We start from the raw sequence: 19,990 nt of genomic DNA, 5'->3' as shown, positions 1-19,990 counted from the left end.
ATACATCCATGACAAAATCAGAGAGACTGTTCCTCCCGGTGAGCTGGTGGAGGGCTGCCTCTACAGAGTTTAAATTGTTACAACCACCCAAGAGAATGGATAGTATCTAACTAAAGCTAAAGACACACAATTTCAGTCCTCTGTAGATAACAAACAAGAAGCACTTATGTGTATACATAGGAGTAACAGCAAGTTGGTTTGTCGTGTCGGTTTTGTATTTTTGCCACACCCAGGGGTGCTCAAGGAACTATGATGGAAAGAACACTTGGGTCAGGAACTGAACTCAGATCTCCTGCATGCAAAGCTTGTGCTTGGTCCTTTGCCCTGCTTCTGCAGCTGAATTCCCAGTTAGAAACAATTTAAAAGACCATCAACAATCCAAGGGAAAAACTGTGGCACCTTCATAAAATGAAAACCCATGACAGTGAGAATGAGTGAACTACCAGCACTGCTAACACAAAGATGTCATTCATTCACAGATATCCACTACACCAGAAAAGCGAGAACACAAAAAGATTATGATTAAGAAGGTCAATGGGCAAAAATGATGAGTGACCTTAGAAATCAGAAAAACAGTGCTCTTAGAGCAGTGGCTGGCTAATGTTTTATGCTAAGGATCATTAATGTTTACTTAAGACCTAGTAAAAGTATTTTCCAAAAAGTAAAAAATAAAGGGGAGGCTGGACAGATAAATTTTAAGGGTCTGTGCCGGCAGGGTCCCCTCAAGCACTGCCAGGAGTGACATCCAAGCAGAGTGGGGCTCAGTCCTAAGCACCACTGGGTGTGGCACAAAAGAAAAAACAACAACATGATTTTTGGGGGCTGGAGTGACAGCACAGCTGATAGGGCATTCGCTAGCACGCAGCCGACCCGGGTTTGATTCCCAGCATCCCATATGGTCCCCTGAACAGTGCCAGGAGCGATTCCTGAGTGTACAGCCAGGAGTAACCCTTGTGCATCACCATGTAACCCCCCTCCCCCCCAATAAAAGATTTTTTTTCTCTAAGTCTGAAAAACCAAGAATGTGTGACTAATTTAATCCTTCGGTTAATGTATTTATAGGTAACTCTTCATCCTTAAAATTAAGCTTATCAGGAATATTATTTGCCAATTTGTATTCTTTTACATGCATTTCAGGAAGGGCTTCTGCTTGGCCGTGGACTTCAGTCTCTCTCTTCCCTTAGCTCCAGGCACTTTGCAGGAAGGGGGCCGGGTTGTAAATGTTCCCAACCTTCCTAGAGGAAGGAAGTGTCTCTAGTGGGTCCCTACTCCAGTGAGAACAGGTTCCTCGCTTCCTTTTTGGACAGTCATCTTAGTCATCTTTTCTCACTAGGTTTCTTTCCACATCTTTGACTCTGCTTCTTGCAATTATGTATGCAGTTATATATGCTTTATGCTGGCTTCTTCTGGAAACTAACCCATCATTTGTTCTTGGGACATCTGTGCAACTTTATTTGAGCACTCAGATTTTATTTCTGATTTCACAGCAAATGCTTCATTTGACTTTCTTCAGGATGTTTAATCAGCTCCTCAAACTATACTAGTCTTATCTGATGTGTATAATGTTGGGTTAGTGCTTGTTAATGAATCTTCCATCAGAGGGAGCATTTATCTCCAAGGCTTCCCGCCACACCCCCCCCCCCCCCCCCCCGGCTCGGTCCTGTCAACATTTTGGACCAGATAAATTCTTCGCTGTGGCAACTGTCCTGTGCATCCCAGAATGCTGAGTGGCAAGTTGGTTTTTACCCACTCGATGCCAGTCATACCACACTGGCTGTAAAGATTATCCATACTTTTATTCACTTTTATTTTATTTACATTTTTTTTAGGAATTAAACTAGAGATGTGGATGCTGCCAGCAACTTCAGTTATTAATTCTGAAGTTAAGCAGCCTGACTGGGGAAGGGAAAAACTGGGGCAGGTGGCAGATAGCCGCACAGGGAACTGTCATCTCTGTTCCCTCCCTTCTGGGGGCCTAAATGTCTCTCTGTTTCTCTGCCTCTCTGTCTCTCTGTGTCTCTCCATGTCTCTCTGTCTCTCTCTCTCTGTCTGTCTCTCTCTCTCTCTCTCTCTCTCTGTGTGGAGGGATGGGCTGGCTCTATTCTGATGCTAGGACTTGGGTTTATTTCCTCACATGGACTGAGTTGCTCACTCTAATAAGACATTAAGTTAGAATAAAATCAATCACAGTTGACAGGATTTTTGCTGGCAGTTCAGCAAATGTTTTTCTCTGCACGATGGCCTTTGTTTTTGGTGCTGCTGGCCTTCAGCAAGGAGACTGGCTCCTTCCATCTCTTCTGCCATCTGTCCTTACCCCAGATTTTAACCCCGTCAGAAGTTGGAGCAGGAACTAAGTGCCTGGGTCGCTCCCCAGAGAGCATGCCTTTTGGATGCCTGGTCTCCCACTCTGGGAATCCTATATCCCGATGTCATCCTTTTTTAAATTGAATTGGTTTTAAATTAGCAGACAGACTTGGAATTGTGGTTTAAGGTTGGGGTTCTTCCCAAATTTCAGTTGATGAAATTTTCTAGTTATTTGTTTTGGTTCCTTTACACCAATTCAGAGATTGGGGTATTTTTCTATCTTGCTGTTAAGTCCCATTTTTCCCTTCAGTTTTCTTTTTTTTTTTTTTTTTTTTTTTTTTGCTTTTTGGGTCACACCTGGCGATGCACAGGGATTACTCCTGGCTCTGCACTCAGGAATTACCCCTGGCCGTGCGCAGGGGACCATATGGGATGCCGGGATATGAACCCGGGTCGGCCTCGCATGCAAGGCAAACGCCCTACCCTCTGTGCTATCACTCCAGCCCCAGTTTTCTTTTTTAATACATCTCTTTTCTTAAAATTATTTGTTATCAAATCACCGTGAGATAAAACTTTACAAAGCTGTTCATGATTAGCAGGATTAGGTTTCATTCACCAATCCCCCCCCCCCCCCCCCGCCTCCCGTCTGCCTCTACGGCACCTCTCACCCCCCCCCCCCCCCACCTCTCTCCCTTTTAGTTTTCAAGTCATATGTCTTCCTTCTCTGAAGTGGAAAAGTGAGGAACCAACTTATTCAGGGGGAGTGGGGGGGAGGACTATTTTCTTTTGAATCAATAGGAACAGAAGTGAGGAGTGAAGGGATTTTTTGTTTGTTTCGAGCCTCGTGCGCCGCCCCCCCCCCCAACCGAAGGCGGTTTTGTTTTGTTTGTTTTTACCTCCCTAAAAGATACAGTAAGAGAAGGGACCACCAAGTAAAGGGTGCTAGGAGGGCCCCCTCGGGATGGGAGAGGCAGGCTGAAAGTAGACTATAGACTGAACATGATGGCCACTTAATACCTCTACTGCAAACCACAACACCCAAAAGGAGAGAGAGAGAGAGCAAAAGGGAATGTCCTGCCACAGAGGTGGGGTGGGGTAGGGTGGGGAGAATGGGGTAGGGGTGGTGGGAAGGATGCAGGGACCATTGGTGGTGGAGAATGGGCACTGGTGGAGGGATGGGTACTCAATCATTGTATGACTGAAACGCAAGCACGAAAGTTTGTAAGTCTGTAACGGTACCCCCACAGTGATTCACTAATTTAAAATAAAAGTTTTTTTTTTTAAAAAGATACAGTAGAAATCTCTGGGGGTGGCATCAGGAGAGCAAAATACAATTTTTAAGAAAATGCTAATTAAGTGGCTCTAAATGCTTTTTTCTCTTCCCTTTTTCACTTTCAGCAAGAGAACTAAACACAAGAAATCACTCCTTACTGTCTAACGGGAAAAGGATACTTCCTTTCTATTTTGTTTTTGGGTTACACCCGGTAGTGCTCACGATTTACTCCTGGCTCTGTGTTCAGGGATCACTCCTGGCAGAGCTCAGGGGACCATACGGGGTGCCGGGGATCGAGCCCAGGGCTGCCACTTGCAATACAGGCACGTTGCCTGCTGTCCTATCACTCTGGCGCCTGGATATTTCCTTTCTAAAGGGAGCTCCCACCTTATGGCTTCCTGCCCACCCAGGACGGTATCCACACCTTCCCAGCAGGGAACACCTCCAGGCCAGGTCCAGTCAGAGGTGAAAGGATTTCTTCTCTTCCTGACTTGATGGAGATAAGGTTGCTAACTGGTATACAATTAATGCATAGGTGTCAAGTTCACACGGAGGTGTTTCTATCGGACTATCTGCTTTTTCCAAACAATCTTATATAATGCTTCCGTTTCTGGCGGTAATTTTAGTGGACCTGAAGCAGAACAGCTTAAGCTCATATGACTATTTAGACTCCACCTCCATGACAACCAACAACTGACTACTAGCACAGCACCTCCTGGCAGTCACAAACTCACTGAAGGCAGGTAGGGGTGGGGTCCCACCCTGGATCAGGTCCACCAAATGAACTACTTCTTCCTTTTCTTCTTCTTTTTTTTTTTCCCACTAAAATCTCAGGTCAGGATCAGTGGCCTGGGTGGCGGCATGGGTGGCAGAATGGGAAAAGGGGTATCTTCACAGATGACAAAGACCACAGGGAAGGGCCAATCTGACATCTTTGTAGAGTTTTAAAGTGAGGAAGAATAAAGCTGAACAGTTAACAACAGAAAGGCTGTACTTAACATATACTCAGGACCAGTGGATCAGCATGGAAAGTATCATGCTAAGTGAAATGAGTTAGAGAGAGACAGACATAGAAAGATTGCACTCGTCTGTGGAATATAGAATAATAGACTAGGAGACTAACACCCAAGAATAGTAGAAATAAGTACTAGGAGGTTGTCTCCATGGCTTGGAGGCTGGTCTCTCATTCTGGGCAACTCAGAGAAGGGAACACCAAGTAAAATGTGGTCGGAGGTCATGTAGGGGAAGGGTGATGTGTGCCGAATGTAGACTAGAGACTGAACACAATGGCCACTCAACACCTTTATTGCAAACCACAACACCTAATCAGAGAGAGAGAACAAAAGGGAATACCCTGCCATAGTGGCAGTGTGGAGTGGGGGGAGACGGGACTGGGGAGGGTGGGAGAGATGCTGGGTTTACTGGTGGTAGAGGATGGGCACTGGTGAAGGGATGGGTTCTCGAACTTTGTATGGGAGAAACATGAGCACAATAATGTATAAATCTGTAACTGTACCCTCATGGTGATTCACTAATTAAAAATAAATAAATAATTTTTTTAAAAAAGAAAAAAATTTTAAAAAAAAGAAACACAAAATTCAGTTCTGACTCCTTTGTGCTTGCTTGTTTTTTGTTTGTTTTTTTTTTTTTTTTGAGCTACAACTGGTGGTGCTTGGGGGCCCTTATGCAGTGCCAGGGATCAAACCGGGATCTGCTGTGTGCAAGCAACTGCCTTACTGCCTCCTCTGAACTATCTTTTTCTTTTGGTCACAACCCCCCCCCACCCCCCGGCAATGCTCAGGAGTTACTTCTGGCTCTGCCCTCAGGGATCACTCCTGACAGGCTGGAGGGACCATACGGGATGCCGGGCATCAAACCGGGATTGGCCACAGCAAGGGCCCTACTTGCTCTTCTGCGTCTGTTCTTAAACTACCTGGGGCTGAACAGAAAAGACCCATCCCTGTGTAGCAGTAAGAAATGTAAGACAAAGGAAAACCCAGTCTGAAACCTGACTTTTCTTTCTTTTTTTTTTTTTTTCTTTTTGGGTCACACCCGGCGATGCACAGGGGTTACTCCTGGCTCTTCACTCAGGAATTACTACTGGCGGTCCTCGGGGGACCATATGGGATGCTGGGATTTGAACCCGGGTCAGCCGCGTGCAAGGCAAACACCCTACCCGCTGTGCTATCGCTCCAGCCCCTGAAGCCTGACATTCCTTCAGTACTGAGCTCTCAGTTCTTGAGCCCTTCCTGTTCCCTTCCATAACATTATCTTCACAGCCTGTTTGAGTCCTTCTCCTGTGCATATGAGCATCCCCGCTTCTGAGGCCATTTCTTGATGCACATATTCAGCTTGGTAAGGTGGGCAGTGCAGAATTCCAACTGCCCTCAGCTTGCCAAAGGGCCTCAGCTTTTGGACACCGAAAAGCCTAGAAGGCCAAACTTCCTTTTCAGTTACTCTGAATCCTGATCAGTGGTACCACCACCTACCTGGTCACGCACCCCACCTCTCACCTTAAGAGTCACCTGTGGTTGCATCTTCTCCCTTCCTTCTACATCCAGCTGGTCACTGAACCAATTTTTTTTTTCCCCAAATGCTCTGTTTCGTTTGGGGGCCACCTCTGGTGGGGCTCAGGGATTACTGCTGGCTCTGTGCTCAGGGGACCAAATGTGGTGCCAGGGATCAAACCAGGGTAGGTCACAAAGCAAGTGCCCTATGCCCTATACTATCTCACTAGCCCAGAACCATTAATTAAAAAAAAAAATTCTTTCTCACATCCGCCCTCTCCTCCCTCCTACTCAATGTCATTTTCTTAGTTTAAACACCTATTATTTTTTGTCTGTACTATGCCTGAGCTTGCAAACTGGTTTCTCCACTTTTGGTATCATCCTCTCTTCCTCTGAAACTCTCCTCTACAGCCACTCCCCGACTTTTGCCGAACACACTGAGCACATCAGGATGTATGAGTATTTCTCGGTGTTTTCTCATCACCGTGTCTTCACATAATTTTTCATCAATTTTCCATCTCTATAACCTTCCTATTCATTTGCTTGGAACCCTCCTCCTTCTATTACTCTGTTAAACTTCTACTTATCTTTAAAACTTAGATCATAGATCACCTCCTCGAGGAAGTTCTTCCTGACCCTCGTAGCGGACTCCCCACTCTTAGATCAGCGTCCAGATATTCTGCTGTCTAAAAAGCACACGTAGAAGACAAAGCTCCTCTTCACCCCAAACTGACTGCAAGTGGGGAAGAAATACATTCTCATGAAAATGATGAGAAACAGAGGCTGCAAAGAGAGAGAACGCGCTAAGGGCTGGAGCATGCGCTTTGCATGTCAGAGGCTTAATTCCCAGCACTGTTCCCTATGTGGGGGAGGGGACGGGGGCCGCCCCCACCCCTGGCCCCCAGCCATCATCACCAGAAGCAAATCCCTTGAGCACAGAGCTGGGAGCATTCCCCAAGCAGCTCCAGCGTGGATCTCAACAAATAAAACCAATAACAGGAAACAGACTCTACATAATGTAAACAGAGCTAAGTCTTTGTGTCCCTATGCAGAACTGTGGTCTACACTGAAGACTGAACTTACCAACGCCTGGGGCGGGGCGGGGGGGGGGGGGAGGGTCAGGAGGGGGGTAAGGGGGGATGCAACCAGTCATGTGCCCGGCAACATCTCTCACACCGACTCCCAGCATGCTCTAGGCAAAGGCACCACTTTTTCTCCTATCGGCCTCTGAAGTTCTGGGTGTTTGTTTGTTGGTTTGTTTGGCTTTTTGGGTCACACCCGGAGATGCTCAGGGGTTACTCCTGGATCTGTATTAAGGAATTACTCCTGGCAGTGCTCACGGGGATGGAACCCAAATGGGCAAATGCTCTCTACTGGCTGTACTATCACTCCGGCCCCTGATTATTTCCTTAAGGCAGGAAAATCAACTGTATTTAAAAAAAAAAAAATCAGGGGTTGGAGAGATAGCACAGTGGGTAGGGTGTTTGCCTTGTACTCGGACGACCTAGGTTCGATTCCCAGCATCCCATATGAGCACTGCCAGGGGTGATTCCTGAGTGCAGAGCCAGGAGTGATCCCTGTGCCGGGTGTGACCCAAAAAGATAAAAAAAAACAAAAAAACCAATGAGTCAGCAATTCTCTGAAGGCACCCCCTGCAAGCTGTTTCCTAATCTCCCTCTGTTGCTATGGTTTACGGTCTCCAGCTGTGTGTGAACCCGGACTGCTGAGCCTGAGAAACATCAGGACAAGCCCTAAAGTCAACAGGCCTGTTTCCTTATCTATGAAATCACAAGCGCAGGATCTCAAAGGAGATTTTCCCATTAAAAAGTCATCTGGACACCGTCTCTGTCCTGAACTGGCTCTCCTGCGAGTACCCTCTTCTCTGAGAACAGATAAAACACAAGACAGGGCGTGGCCAGTAGTCCTGGCAGTCCAGCATCCTATTTCGGACAGTACAGGGGTGGGTAAGGGGCAGTGAGGGACCCTCCAGTGTGTGCCTCAAAACATTCAGAAATATGCCAATGCCCGCAATCCTGACAAACTTTAACTTGTGCCTAGATATACACAGACCTTTTTGGAATGTATATACCTTCATATCTTTTACACAGATGGGGGGGGGTGCTTTTCATTCTGCTGTTTCCAGATTCAGAAAACAAGTTGACAAGGTCATTCCCCAAAGCTTAAGGAAGCTGAAGCCTTAGTACAAAGGCAAAACAATGCTCTTGGTGCCTGGTCCTTTGTCTGGTTTAAAAAAAAAAAAAAAAAACACCAAACAAACAGACAACAAATGGCCAGAACTGGACTCTTGGGCTTTTCTTGCTCTCCTATATAACATTTTTAGGTTATTATATAGTTGTTTTCAAAGTTTGTCACCGGTCGTTTATTATGAGCTCTCAATGACAACCTCAACGGAAAATTCTTCTGCACACCAACCTGCAATCTGCACCTCCGTGTCCACCAGGGATGGGTTTGAGTTTCTGGAACCCGAGACGGCACCCGTCTGACATTAATCCCAGAGTGGGCAGCCTTTCATTCCTGCCCTGTGTCCTGAGCCCGAGTTCATGGGGACAAATCCTGCCATTCCAACCCACGGAAACTCCCTCGAGATAACACTTCTGGAGAAGAGGGTGGCTCTTTCCCAGTGCCTCCACAAACCGTTGGCAAGCAAATCCTTCTCGTTGCTGGCCCCACTCGCTCCCGACACTGCGGTTTCACTTCGGATTCATGTCCCAGTTCAGCATTCTCCAACACAGCCTGGCACGGAGCTCGGGAGAGTAGCCGTTGGGGATCACGTCTCACTCCCACCTCGCCGGCTCACTGGCTGATCGATCCCTGCTCTCTTGATCATTAAGTAAAACTCCCGGGGGAGGGAAATGGCTCAGGTTTTGCCTGTGTGGGACCCCTGGGTTCAATCCCAGGTCCCCCAAGCACTGCCAGGGGCAACCTCCCAAGCACCAAGGAATAGTCCTTGAGCACCCGCAGGTGGCCCCCAAAATAAACAAACTGTAAACGCGCTGCCTCATATAAACAGTCGGGAGGATTAAATGACCGGCGAACTCTGACGCCCTGGGCCCGGGGCCCAGAACAGCACAACTGCTACTACCGCCGTCACTACCATTTGCAACAGCTTCTCCGTGGATCTCCAGTCACAAAGCTAACACCCTCCACCAGTCCGTCTTCCGAGCGTCACTTCGCGGCCACACTTTCCTGACGACACAACTCGCATTCCATTAGTGAAAACCCAATCGCCGTCCCTCCACATCTCTTTCCTCGAACCCAGGGGAGAGGACCCTGTGCCGGGCATGTCCTTTCCCCCCGGAGCACTTCCCCACAACTTACCCCCTGATAACACAGGCCGATGCGGCTCCAACGCGCAGCTCAGTATTAGGGTCAACCCCAGCACAAAGCGGAGCCATCGGTGCCTGGAGGGGGTGTCAGGACTGTCCTGCCCCTCGTCTCCGCCCACTGGCCCAGCGCAGGCCGTCTGCATGGCCCCAAAGGCTCTCCCTGACGCTGCCTGTCACTGCCTGTGCCTCCTGCTGTTCACCAGCTCCACGCTGAGGGTTACTCTCCATGCCCCCCCCCCAGGACTCCTTGGGTCGGAGGAATGCAGGCTGCGGAGGGCTGACGTCCACCCCTGACATCTTCAAGCCTGCTCCTTGCTGCCCCTGAGACTCTGCTTGTGCATTCCTCAGACGGGAGTGGCCACCTTCGCTCTGCCGGGCCCTACCCCCTCACTCGATTTCTCAGAGCCCTGCTCTGAACCTAAGTGTCCTTAATAAAGTGCCTCCTGCCATTCGGATGACCAGCCTGATGGTGAGGAGAGAGAGAGAGAGAGAGGGAGGGAGGGAGGGAGGGAGGGAGACAGAGGGAGGGAGAGAGAGAGAGGGGAGAAGGGAGGAAGAAAGAAAGGGAGGGAGTGGAAGAGAGAGAGGAAGGGAGGGGAGAGAGAGAGGGAGGGAAGGAGGAAGGGAGGGAGGGAGGGAGAGAGGGAGGGAGGGAGGGAGGGAGGGGAAGAGAGAGAGGGAGGGAGGGGAGAGAAAGAGAGAGAGAGGGGTCCCAAATGGGTGTCTGTCTCCAGTAAATCACAAACCTCCAGAAAGGGACCCTTCCTCTCCTTCATCTTCACTGGGATTTGTAGTTAGGACCAAATGAAGCAATCAATAACTGATGAGCAAATTAGTAGCCAACACCTTTCTCCTTTTCTAGTGGATGTTTTTACTTCTTTTTCTTGCCTGACTGCTTCTGAGAGGCGTGGTTAACAGCCAGCTCTCTGAGGGCTTCCTCCTCAACGCCAGCCTGGCCTGGGAGTGCTCTGACACGTGTTAATTCAGTCCTCACAACAGCCCTGCCTGAGGGGCATTCTATTACCATGTTCACTTAATAAATGAGGAAAGAAGTGATGGAATTAGAATGCAAATTAAAAACCAAGTTTGTGGGCCCGGGGAGATGGTTCAAACGGCTGGAGCACAAGCCACACCAACACACAGGTTCCGTGCACGGCACCACATGGACCCCTGAGCACTGAACTGGGAGTAGCCCACAGCGCCACTGGGTGTGACCCAAAACCAAGCCTGACCAAACGTAACAGCTGTATCATTGAATTCGACAAACTCGACAATATTTGCTCAGAATCGACTCGTGCACAAGGTAAAGCTCTTTCCTACAGCCTCCAGGAACCAGAGCCAAGGCCGACAGGACAGACCACCAGCTGGAACCCTGCGGGAGGCAGGAGCCTCAGGAAGGCTGTCAGACCCCAGGCAGGCAGCGAACCTCAGGGGAGCCACAAGCCGGCAGCACACCTACAAGCGTTTCCCAGGACGGACAGGTCAGTGGCGCCTGGACAGAAACACGTCCAGGGGCCAACTTCTGCTTATTCTGGGGCTATAGCCAGCATGGGCAGGATGGGCCCCGAGCCCCTCCTGGAACGGTGGGGACACCCCCTACCCCCAGCAGTCACTCGCACCAGAGCCCTACAATAATACACTCTGACAGGCAGAGGGGACAGCCTGCTTCTAAGACCTGTTTGTGTTCCCTCAAGTCACAAGAATTCCACGGGCTCGGTGCCAGCATCCATGTGGGCCTTTCTGTCCACATCTGACACACAGCAATCTTGTACACAAGGCTCCCTAGAGAGCAGGCTGGAGCCTGGACTCAAGGCAGAGACGACTGGGCCCAGCCTTGGTAACCCCCCACCCCCACCTCAGACTGCAGAGGGTGCAGCCAAGAGGGACCCGGAGTCTGCCTGTTCTCACCACAGAAATGGGCCCATTGTGGCTGGAGCGATAGCACAGCAAACTGGGCGTTTGCCTTGCATACGGCTGACCTGGGTTCGATTCCCAGCACCCCATAGGGTCCCCCAAGCACCGCCAGGAGTAATTCCTAAGTGCAGAGCCAGGAGTAACCCTTGTGCATCAGCGGGTGTGACCCAAAAAGCAAAAGAAAGAGAGAGAAAGAAAGAAAGAAAGAAAGAAAGAAAGAAAGAAAGAAAGAAAGAAAGAAAGAAAGAAAGAAAGAAAGAAAGAAAGAAAGAAAGAAAGAAAGAAGCCCATCCCCTCTATGTCATCCACGCGCGGATGCTGACGAGCCCAAAGCTCCCCGTCACTGTCTGACCGCCCACGGGACACAGGGGTTCTCTCCTGCTCTGCCTTGTTCTGCCCCCGCCAAGGGTCCACTCTTGGGTTTCCATGGCCACAGCCCCATCTCTCTTCCCCTCAACATGCATCTTTCAGAAGCACCAAGGGGCAGACGGTTACTGACATGCAAACCCCCAGGCGCTCACTGGTACCTACAAGGTCAGGCCCAACTCCTGCGGCTGCCCACGCTGCCCAAGAGTCCTGCACCCCCAGACCACAGGCCAGCCCCAGAAGGCCTGCCACCCTCTCCTGCCCCCCAGCCTTCCCTCCCTGCAGCAGGCTCCCTTCCCCAGCGCAGCCCTGCAGCTCTCAGAGGTGCCACGTTTCCCCCAAGCAGGCGTTCCGGCTGCGGCCGCCACTACCTCAGCACAACCGAACAGCCGCCCACTGCCGTGGCCTTCACCGTAGAACATCACCACCGGCGTCCTTCCTGTTAGCCCGTGAGCTCGATCCGGAGTTCTGGCCACCACGGCCACACGACGGAACCTACTAGAAACCCCTGCCCGCCTGCTCCTTTCCCTGACACCCCCCGGGGGCCGACTTACCGACGCAGTCACAGGTGGGGAACTCAGCCTGCGCCCTCTTGGCCGGCGTGTCCAGCAGACTCTTGGTGGGCGTGTCCAGGTACTTCAGAGGTGACTCCAGGAAGCCGCTGAGTGTGGGCGTGAGCGGGTTCTCGGCCTTGGTGGGGGTGGCCTCCTGGCCGCCCTCCTCGGAATGGAAGCAAGTCGTGGACAGCACAGTCACGGCCCCCGAGGACTCTATCTTGATTTGCTTAGGGGAGCGGGTAGCAAACGGGCTCTCGGGGTCCTGAACGGGCACAGACGGGGGGCCGGGAAGCCCAAAGCTATCCCCAAATTCGGCCTCAAACTGCCGGATGAGCTCCTCCAGCTTGTCGTCGGCGGGGGGGAGGGGGCCGGCGGATCCTGACTGCAGGGCGGCCATGGGGCTGGGGGACCTCATTTCCTGAGTAGGGGGCAGCAGGCTGTCCCCGGAGGGACTAGGTGCAAATAGCGCAAGAGAAGGTTCTGGGGGCAGGGGGACAGACGGGCCCTGGGAGGCGGGGAGGGGGGCAGGCAGAGGCGCCTGAGCATCGTCAGGGACAGGGGGCCGCAGCCCCTCCAGGACGATCTGCCGCACGGGCAGGAAGAGGGGCTGGGCCTCGCGACCCCGCGACTTCTTGATCTGCACCGGCTTCCGCACACTGGGCTTGAGCCCCGGGGTCGCCTTCTCGGTGGCGCCCACGGGACCCCCGGCCGGGGCCAAGGGCTTCTTCTTCTTCTCCTTGGGGGGTCTGTCTGGAGGCCGAGGGGCAGGGGAGCTGGGGGGTGCCCACCAGCCGGGGGCGGGCGCGGGGGTCTCTGCGGGCGCCGGGGGCGGGAAGGAGGGGTCCTGGGCCTGCTCCAGGAAGAGGCTGCGCTTATGGTGCAGGTGCTGCTGCAGCGCCGTCTGGGCCTTCTGGTGGGCGCTGGGCTCCGGGCCGCCCGGGGGGGCCTCCCGTGGCGGCGGGACGGGGGAGGGGGCCGGGGCCGGGGGGGCCGGGGAGGAAGAGGGAGCCTCCACCTTGACCTTGGGCTTGGAGGGCAGGGCCTCAGGCCGCTTGAATACTGACTGGATGTAATCGCTGGCGCTGCCCAGCAACTGCTCCAGCTCGGCCATGGGGTCGGGGCTCGGGCGGAGCGCGGGCCACGAGTTGCGGGGGGTTGCTGGTGGGGTGTCGGTGCCCCAAGAGTCAGAGAACTCCGTCCTCGGGGGTGCTGGCGGGAAAGCGGGGCTCTCGGGCGCGAAGGGCGGGTGCTCTTCGGCGGGGACCACTGGCCACGACGAGGGAGCCCGGAGGTAGGACTGGGGCGAGCGGAAAGGGGCGGCGGGAGGGGACAGGGCCTCGGGCAGGGGGCCCGGGGCCTGGGAGGTGGAGTGAGACGGCTGGGGCAGGGCCGAGGAGAGCTGGGTGAGGGCCTCGATGGCGATGGCGGTCTGCAGGCTGATGTTCTTCTCCTTGGCGATGCTCAGGGCGCTCTGGGACAGGGGCAGCCCCTCTGGGGGAGGGGCCTGGGGGGTGTCGGCGGCGCCGAGCAGGGGCCGGGGGCTGGGGGCCGGGAGGCCAGCCTCCGCGGGAGGGAGCGGCGCCGGGAGCCTGGGCCGCTCCTGACCCCCCTCCACGACCACGGACTTGATTTTCCCCTCCAGCCACTCGAGGTAGTCGGGACACTCCGGGCCATCGCAGTTGCAGTTGGGAGGTTTCATGCCGTGGCGCGCCAGGGCCAGCGCCGTCTGCAGCGTGTCCAGGTCTTCGCTGCCGGCGGAGCAGCTCCTGCCGCCGCCGCCGCCGCCGCCGCCGTTCCCGGCCTCGCGACTCATCTCACGGTTGAAGGTTTCATAGAGCCGGGTGCTAAGGGCCCCGTACGAGGACACCGCTTCGGCCACGGCCGAGAAGGCCACCAGGTCGTGGGCATCTTCCAGGCGAGCACTGTGAGCTGGGCCCGGGGCAGCGTCCCAGCTGGGCTTCTGGTCTACTCGCCAAGGACCCCCGGCGCCCAGGAGACTGGCTCCGGCAGGTTCTCTAGCACCATTGACGGGCGCCCCGGAGGCGCTTAGCTGCAGCGAGTCCCCATGGTACACTGGCCCTGAGTCCATCTGACCTGGAGCAGGTCCATCGACCGGGCTGAGCTCTGCACCTGTCTGAAGAGAGCAGAGCGGGGAGAAACCGAGGTGAGCCGTGGCTTTCGACGAAGGCAGCCCCGCTGCTGTGCCCGGCGCAGACACACCCCCCTAGACAGACACACCCCTGCACGCTGCTTTCCCAGCCAGCCAGCCCTCTGCAGGGTCAGCCTCCTGACCCCCGGCCCCTCCTCTGGGCGGGCTCTCCCAGCAGAAGGCAGGCCTCGGAGAGAGCCTCACGCAGAATTCTGAAAGCAGCTCTGACTTCCTTAAGGCCTCGATTGATCTGGCTCTGGCTGGCAAGGCAGCTGCCTCAAAGGCAAGCACGTGTTAAAACCATGCAAAAAAAAAAAAGTCTGTCTGGGGCTGGAGCGATAGCACAGCGGGTTGGGCATTTGCCTTGCACGCGGCCGACCCGGGACCCGGGTTCGATTCCCAGCATCCCATAGGGTCCCCTGAGCACCGCCAGGAGTAATTCCTGAGTGCATGAGCCAGGAGTGACCCCTGAGCATCACCGGGCATGACCCAAAAAGAAAAAAAAAAAGTCTTTCTTAGACGAAGACCAAAGGGATGTGAACGAGGCCCTCGTTGCTCGTTGACTTCCTGCTGATTTTGTGTTTTGCCTGGGGAAAAAAGAGTGAGCCGGGCACATTACCACAAAGCCAAGGGTCGTGCCCAGGCAGAAGCAGCCCCGTCTCTGCACGGGAGGCGCAAGGCAGCAGGAGCCGGGCGGAGCTGCGCAGGGAAGGCGTGTATTCCTCCTCACTGAGGCCCCGCCTGGGCTCCGGGAGCTGCCGCACCTACTGCCTCACTCTCAGCCCTAGGGACCCGGGGCCACAACGATGAGCTCAGGGAACAGGCTGATGCTGGCATCCACAGTGGCTCGCACTGGAGTGTGGCCTTAAAAAATCTTTATAGAGGAAAAAAAAAGTCTTTATGGAAATACTGTCACTGTCACTGTCATCCTGTTGCTCATCGATTTGCTCAAGCAGGCACCAGTAACGTCTCCATTGTGAGACTTGTTCAGTTACTGTTAAATACTCTAAGTTACAATATTATCAACAGGTACTGTCAGTTACCAGAAGAGCCTGGCAAGCTCCCTGTGGCGTAAGTATTCGATATGCCGAAAACAGTAACAATTACAGCCTCATTCCCCTGACCCTGAAAGAGCCTCCAATCGTTGAGAAAGGAGAGGTGGCTAAAATCTAAGGGCTGGGATGAATGAATGGAGACGTTCCTGGCGCCCACTCGAGAAAATCAATGGACAACGGGATGACGGTGATGACAGTGATGATGACTGTCAGTTACAATACTCTACAACACTATACTATACAATACTATACAATCCACTAATGACAGTTCCATGGCGCATACACCATTCTGCCACCACACCCTTCACCAGTTCTCACTTCCCTCCATCAAGTCCCAAGGCCCCTCCCACTTCCCCCTGCCCCCCCCCACCAACTCAGTTCTGTAACCAGCTCTCCAGTTCCCTTGCCTCTGGCCATTTGCTGCTCCTTTAATATGCAGCTTTAAAGGCCCCCTAGGAGGGAGACCACTCTGTCTACCCCTTCTCTTCTGACTCACTTCACTCAGCATGATTCTCTCCAGTTCCAGCCATGCAGCGGCAAATTGCATGATTTTTGTTCTTTCTTACGGCGGCACAGTATTCCATTGTGTGTACATAAATATTGAATGGGGCTTAATTAACACAAATTGCAGCACTGGTGTCGGCGGCTAACCCTGCGCAAAGCTGGCTGTGCCCGTGACGAGGAGAAGAGCTGGGTTTCCCCCCAAGCCCGAAACAACCGACACAGACAGGCAACACACAGCTGGGGGGGGGGGGGGGGCAAGGGGTGACCGAGAGCAAGTGGCCAGGAGGGTTCAGCTCAACACGTGAAAAGCCAAAACAGCAATGTGAAACTGAGTTGCAAAAGTTCATCCCACTAGAAAGGAACTATTTTCCTAGAATACCGACGGAAAAACACGGAGAGGCTGGAGAGACAGTACAGCAGGCAGGGCGCTTGCCTTGCATGGGGCCGACCTCGGTTTGATTCCCAGCATCCCACAGCACCCCGGAGCCTGCCAGGAATGATTCCTGAGTGCAGAGCCTGAAATAACCCTCAGTACTGCTGAATGTAACGCCCCAAAATATCAACCAACTAACCCTAACATATATATATATAACATATATATATATATATATATATATATATATATACATGTGCATGTGCATGTGTGAAGGGGAAAGAGAGAGGGGGGTAGAGGGGAAGAGGGAGGGAGAGAGACAGAGAGACAGAGAGAGGGAGGGAGGAGATCCACGGACAATATTTAGTAGTGTAAGGTCAGGGATTTGATTCTGGAGTGACAGCATGGCGGGCAGGGCGTTTACGGCCAACCCGGATTTCTCTGTCCCTCTCAGAGAGCCCAGCAAGCTACCGAGAATATCCCGCCTGCATGGCAGAGCCTGGCAAGCTCCCCGTGGCATATTCGATATGACAAAAACAGTAACAACAAGTCTCACAATGGAGACGTTACTGGTGCCCACTCGAGCAAATTGATGAGCAATGGGATGACAGTGCTACAGTGCTACCAACAAGTACAATAATTAAAATTACAGAAGAAATGGGCCAGAAAGGGAGTACAATGGGTGGGGTGCTTGCCATGGATGCAGTTGACCCAGGTTTGACACCCCCCTCCCAGCACCACGTATGGCCCCCCCAAGCTCCTCTAGGAATGATCCTGAAGTCCCAGGCCAGGAGTAATACTTGAGTACCACTAGGTATGGCCCCAAATCAACAAACAAAACAAAAAATTGCACATGAAACAATAGATTTCAAAAGTCAATAAATGAGGCATGGGATGGACATACAGGCAGGGACACATACAAAAACGCCTCAAAACACTGCCTCAAAAATTACAATAGTGACTTTATAGTGGAGAGGTCTGGTGGACACGCTCAGTAATCACCAATGTCACCATCAATGTCAATCAGGACAAACCATCACGTGCCATTTTATATATAGTAATACACCAAAAACAACATGACGTCACTCACTCAGGCCTTCAGCCAAAACGCAGCCTGCATCTAGTCTCATAAGGAAAGATCAGATAGACCCAAACAAAAGGGTATGCTAGAAAGCATGTCAATTGTTTTCTTCAAAAATCTCAAAATCTGGAGTCCCCTGACCCCTGTTTAAGGCACTTGCATGAGGCTGGATCCTGGTTTGATCCCCAGCACCACCTTTGATCCCCAAAGCTCTGCCAGAACTAATCCCTGAGCACAGAATCAAGAGTTAGCCCTGAACACCCCTGGGTGTGACCCAAAACAAACAAAAACATTCAAAGACATCCCACAGATTCTAAGAAACTAGAGGTAGGAGAGGCAGCAAAACACACGGGTTAGATCGCAGAGTAGAGGAAAAGAGTGATAAAATGCATCATTAATGAAATGTATTTACATGGACAAAGATGATGTCCCCTGTCAACTTTCTTGACTTGGGTCAAGATACCTAAAGTTAGGACACACAAACAGTATGGTATTAAAGGTAAATGGACAAGGCATTTTGTTAAGTGGTCCCCCAAAAAATGCATATAAAAATACACATAGAATAAAAAAGATAACAAGGCAAAAGCTTCCATCCCTCTCAGAGAGCCCGGCAAGCTACAGAGAGTATCCCACCTGCACGGCAAAGCCTGACAAGTTACCCGTGGTGTACTTGATATGCCAAAAACAGTAACAACGTCCTCATTCCCCTGATCCTGAAAGGGCCCCCAATATGTCATTGGGCTACACTGGCACGCGACAGGGATGAATGAAGACGTTACTGGCGCCTGCTCGAGCAAATTGATGAACAAGGATGACAGTGATACAGTGAATAAGGCAAAATGTAAATGATTTAGGTATGGGGAAGTTCCAGGTACCATTTTTGTAACTTTTTTAATTCCACAAAATTAAAAGCTGAGGTCCAGGAAGATGACTCAAAGGGCTTGAGCACTTTGCATGTGAAAGCCCTGGGTTCAATCTCTGACATCTCTTGAGCACTGCCAGAAAAAAAACCAGAGCACTGAGTCAGGAGTAGCCTTTGTGTACAACCAGATAATGGCCCAAAACCCAAAAAAGTAAAATTAAATTAAAGTGTTTATAAATGAAAAGTTAAGAGGTCAGAAAGTATTTTGCTGTCGTTGTTGTTTGGGGGCCACACCCTGCTGTGTTTAGGGGTCACTCCTGGCTCTGTGCTCAGGGGACCATATGGGATGTTGGGGATCAAACCCAAGTGAGCTATGTGCAAGGCAAGCCTCTTGCCTGCTGTACTATCTCTCTGGCTCCCAAGAGTCGGTGTTTTACTTTTCTTTTGGGTCACACCCAGCGATGCACCGGGGTTGGTGACTCCTGGCTCCTGCACTCAGGAATTACTCCTGGCGGTGCTCGGGGGACCATATGGGATGCTGGGAATCAAACCTGGCCTCGTGCAAGGCAAACATCCTGCCCGCTGTGCTATCGCTCCAGCCCCAAGGCAGTGTTTCAATAGATGGTTACCCCCATGCTGCTCCCCAGACTACTGCACATGGCCATCGCCGACTCCAACGTGGTCCTGGGATTTGGGGTCACCCTGGGGGAGATGTCCAGAGCACTCAGCCTGTGGTTCTGCCTCACCCCTTTCCACCGCCCAGTCCTGCCACAGAGGACCCTCCCTTTTCCAACAAGCCCTTCTGAGCTTTGCACATGCAGTGCTCATTGCCTGGAGCACCCTCCCGGCCCCTCCACAGGGCCACTCTGGCTCATCCTTCCAGCAGCAGCTCGGCGGTACCTCCTCCCCGACCTAGTTGGCAGAAGTGCCCGTGGCTCCTTCCCCTGGTTCCCACGACACCTTGCACATGTCTCTATTTGCACTCATCACATGCCATTACGAGTATTTGTTTAAGCAGCTGCCTCCCCCACCAGATGGTAGTTCCTTCCACACACACAAGGTCCAAAATCTTAATGACTTTGGTGCCTCCCGCCCACAGCTGCTGCAGGATCCCGACCAGCCCAGCGGGAGCCACCCCTCCCCCAACCACAAGGACCGCCGCCTCTCCCTCCTCCTCAGGGGGCCACCAGCATGCCTTTCCCACCTCCTGACAAGCTTACTAGTGTGAATGCCATGGCTAGCCGGCAAACCTGGGGGAGTGGTCAAACGTTTATGGGCTCAGAGTGCAAGAGACCAAAGGGGCAAGAGAGCCCAGAAGAAATAGGAACAAGTAGCACGAATGTATCAAACAGTGTCAGGCGCAGGACATCTGGGCTAGAGAGGGGTGAGGGGAACAACACTGACTCAGTGTCAGAAAGAGGGATGCCCCCTAAGCAGAGGCATCCCCAAATGGTCAAGACCAAATGAAAACGGATTCTAAAAGTTATTTTTCATGTGCACCTAAGAACAAGGAAAAGGCCAGGCCGACTCTTGTGTGACTGGCCGTCCTGAGAAGAAAGTGGTCTCAGCCATCAGAAGCAAAGACCGGGAAACCAGCTGGGGAGGGAGCGTCTAAGAAACTCACCTCACCTGCAGGGCCCAGGATTGTAAGTCTGGGGGGACAGTTACGGCAGGAAGCCCTGGAGGATACGGAATGCT

General features: G+C 52.3%; 1 protein-coding gene across 2 annotated transcripts in view; it reads right to left on the bottom strand.

Moving 5' to 3' along the window:
- TET3 (tet methylcytosine dioxygenase 3) overlaps nucleotides 1–19,990 on the bottom strand; it is a 117,915-nt gene that overhangs the window by 44,882 nt on the left and 53,043 nt on the right. For both annotated transcript variants that reach the window (XM_055120014.1, XM_055120015.1), the window contains exon 4: nucleotides 12,266–14,402. In XM_055120014.1, the coding sequence (XP_054975989.1) occupies nucleotides 12,266–14,402 (2,137 nt within the window). The remainder of the gene's footprint in view (nucleotides 1–12,265; nucleotides 14,403–19,990) is intronic.

The sequence above is a fragment of the Sorex araneus genome, chromosome X, assembly GCF_027595985.1.
Source record: "Sorex araneus isolate mSorAra2 chromosome X, mSorAra2.pri, whole genome shotgun sequence".
Classification (NCBI taxonomy): Eukaryota; Metazoa; Chordata; class Mammalia; order Eulipotyphla; family Soricidae; genus Sorex; species Sorex araneus.
The sequence above is the reverse complement of the archived record's forward strand: the minus strand, read 5'-3'. Positions and strand labels throughout refer to the sequence as shown.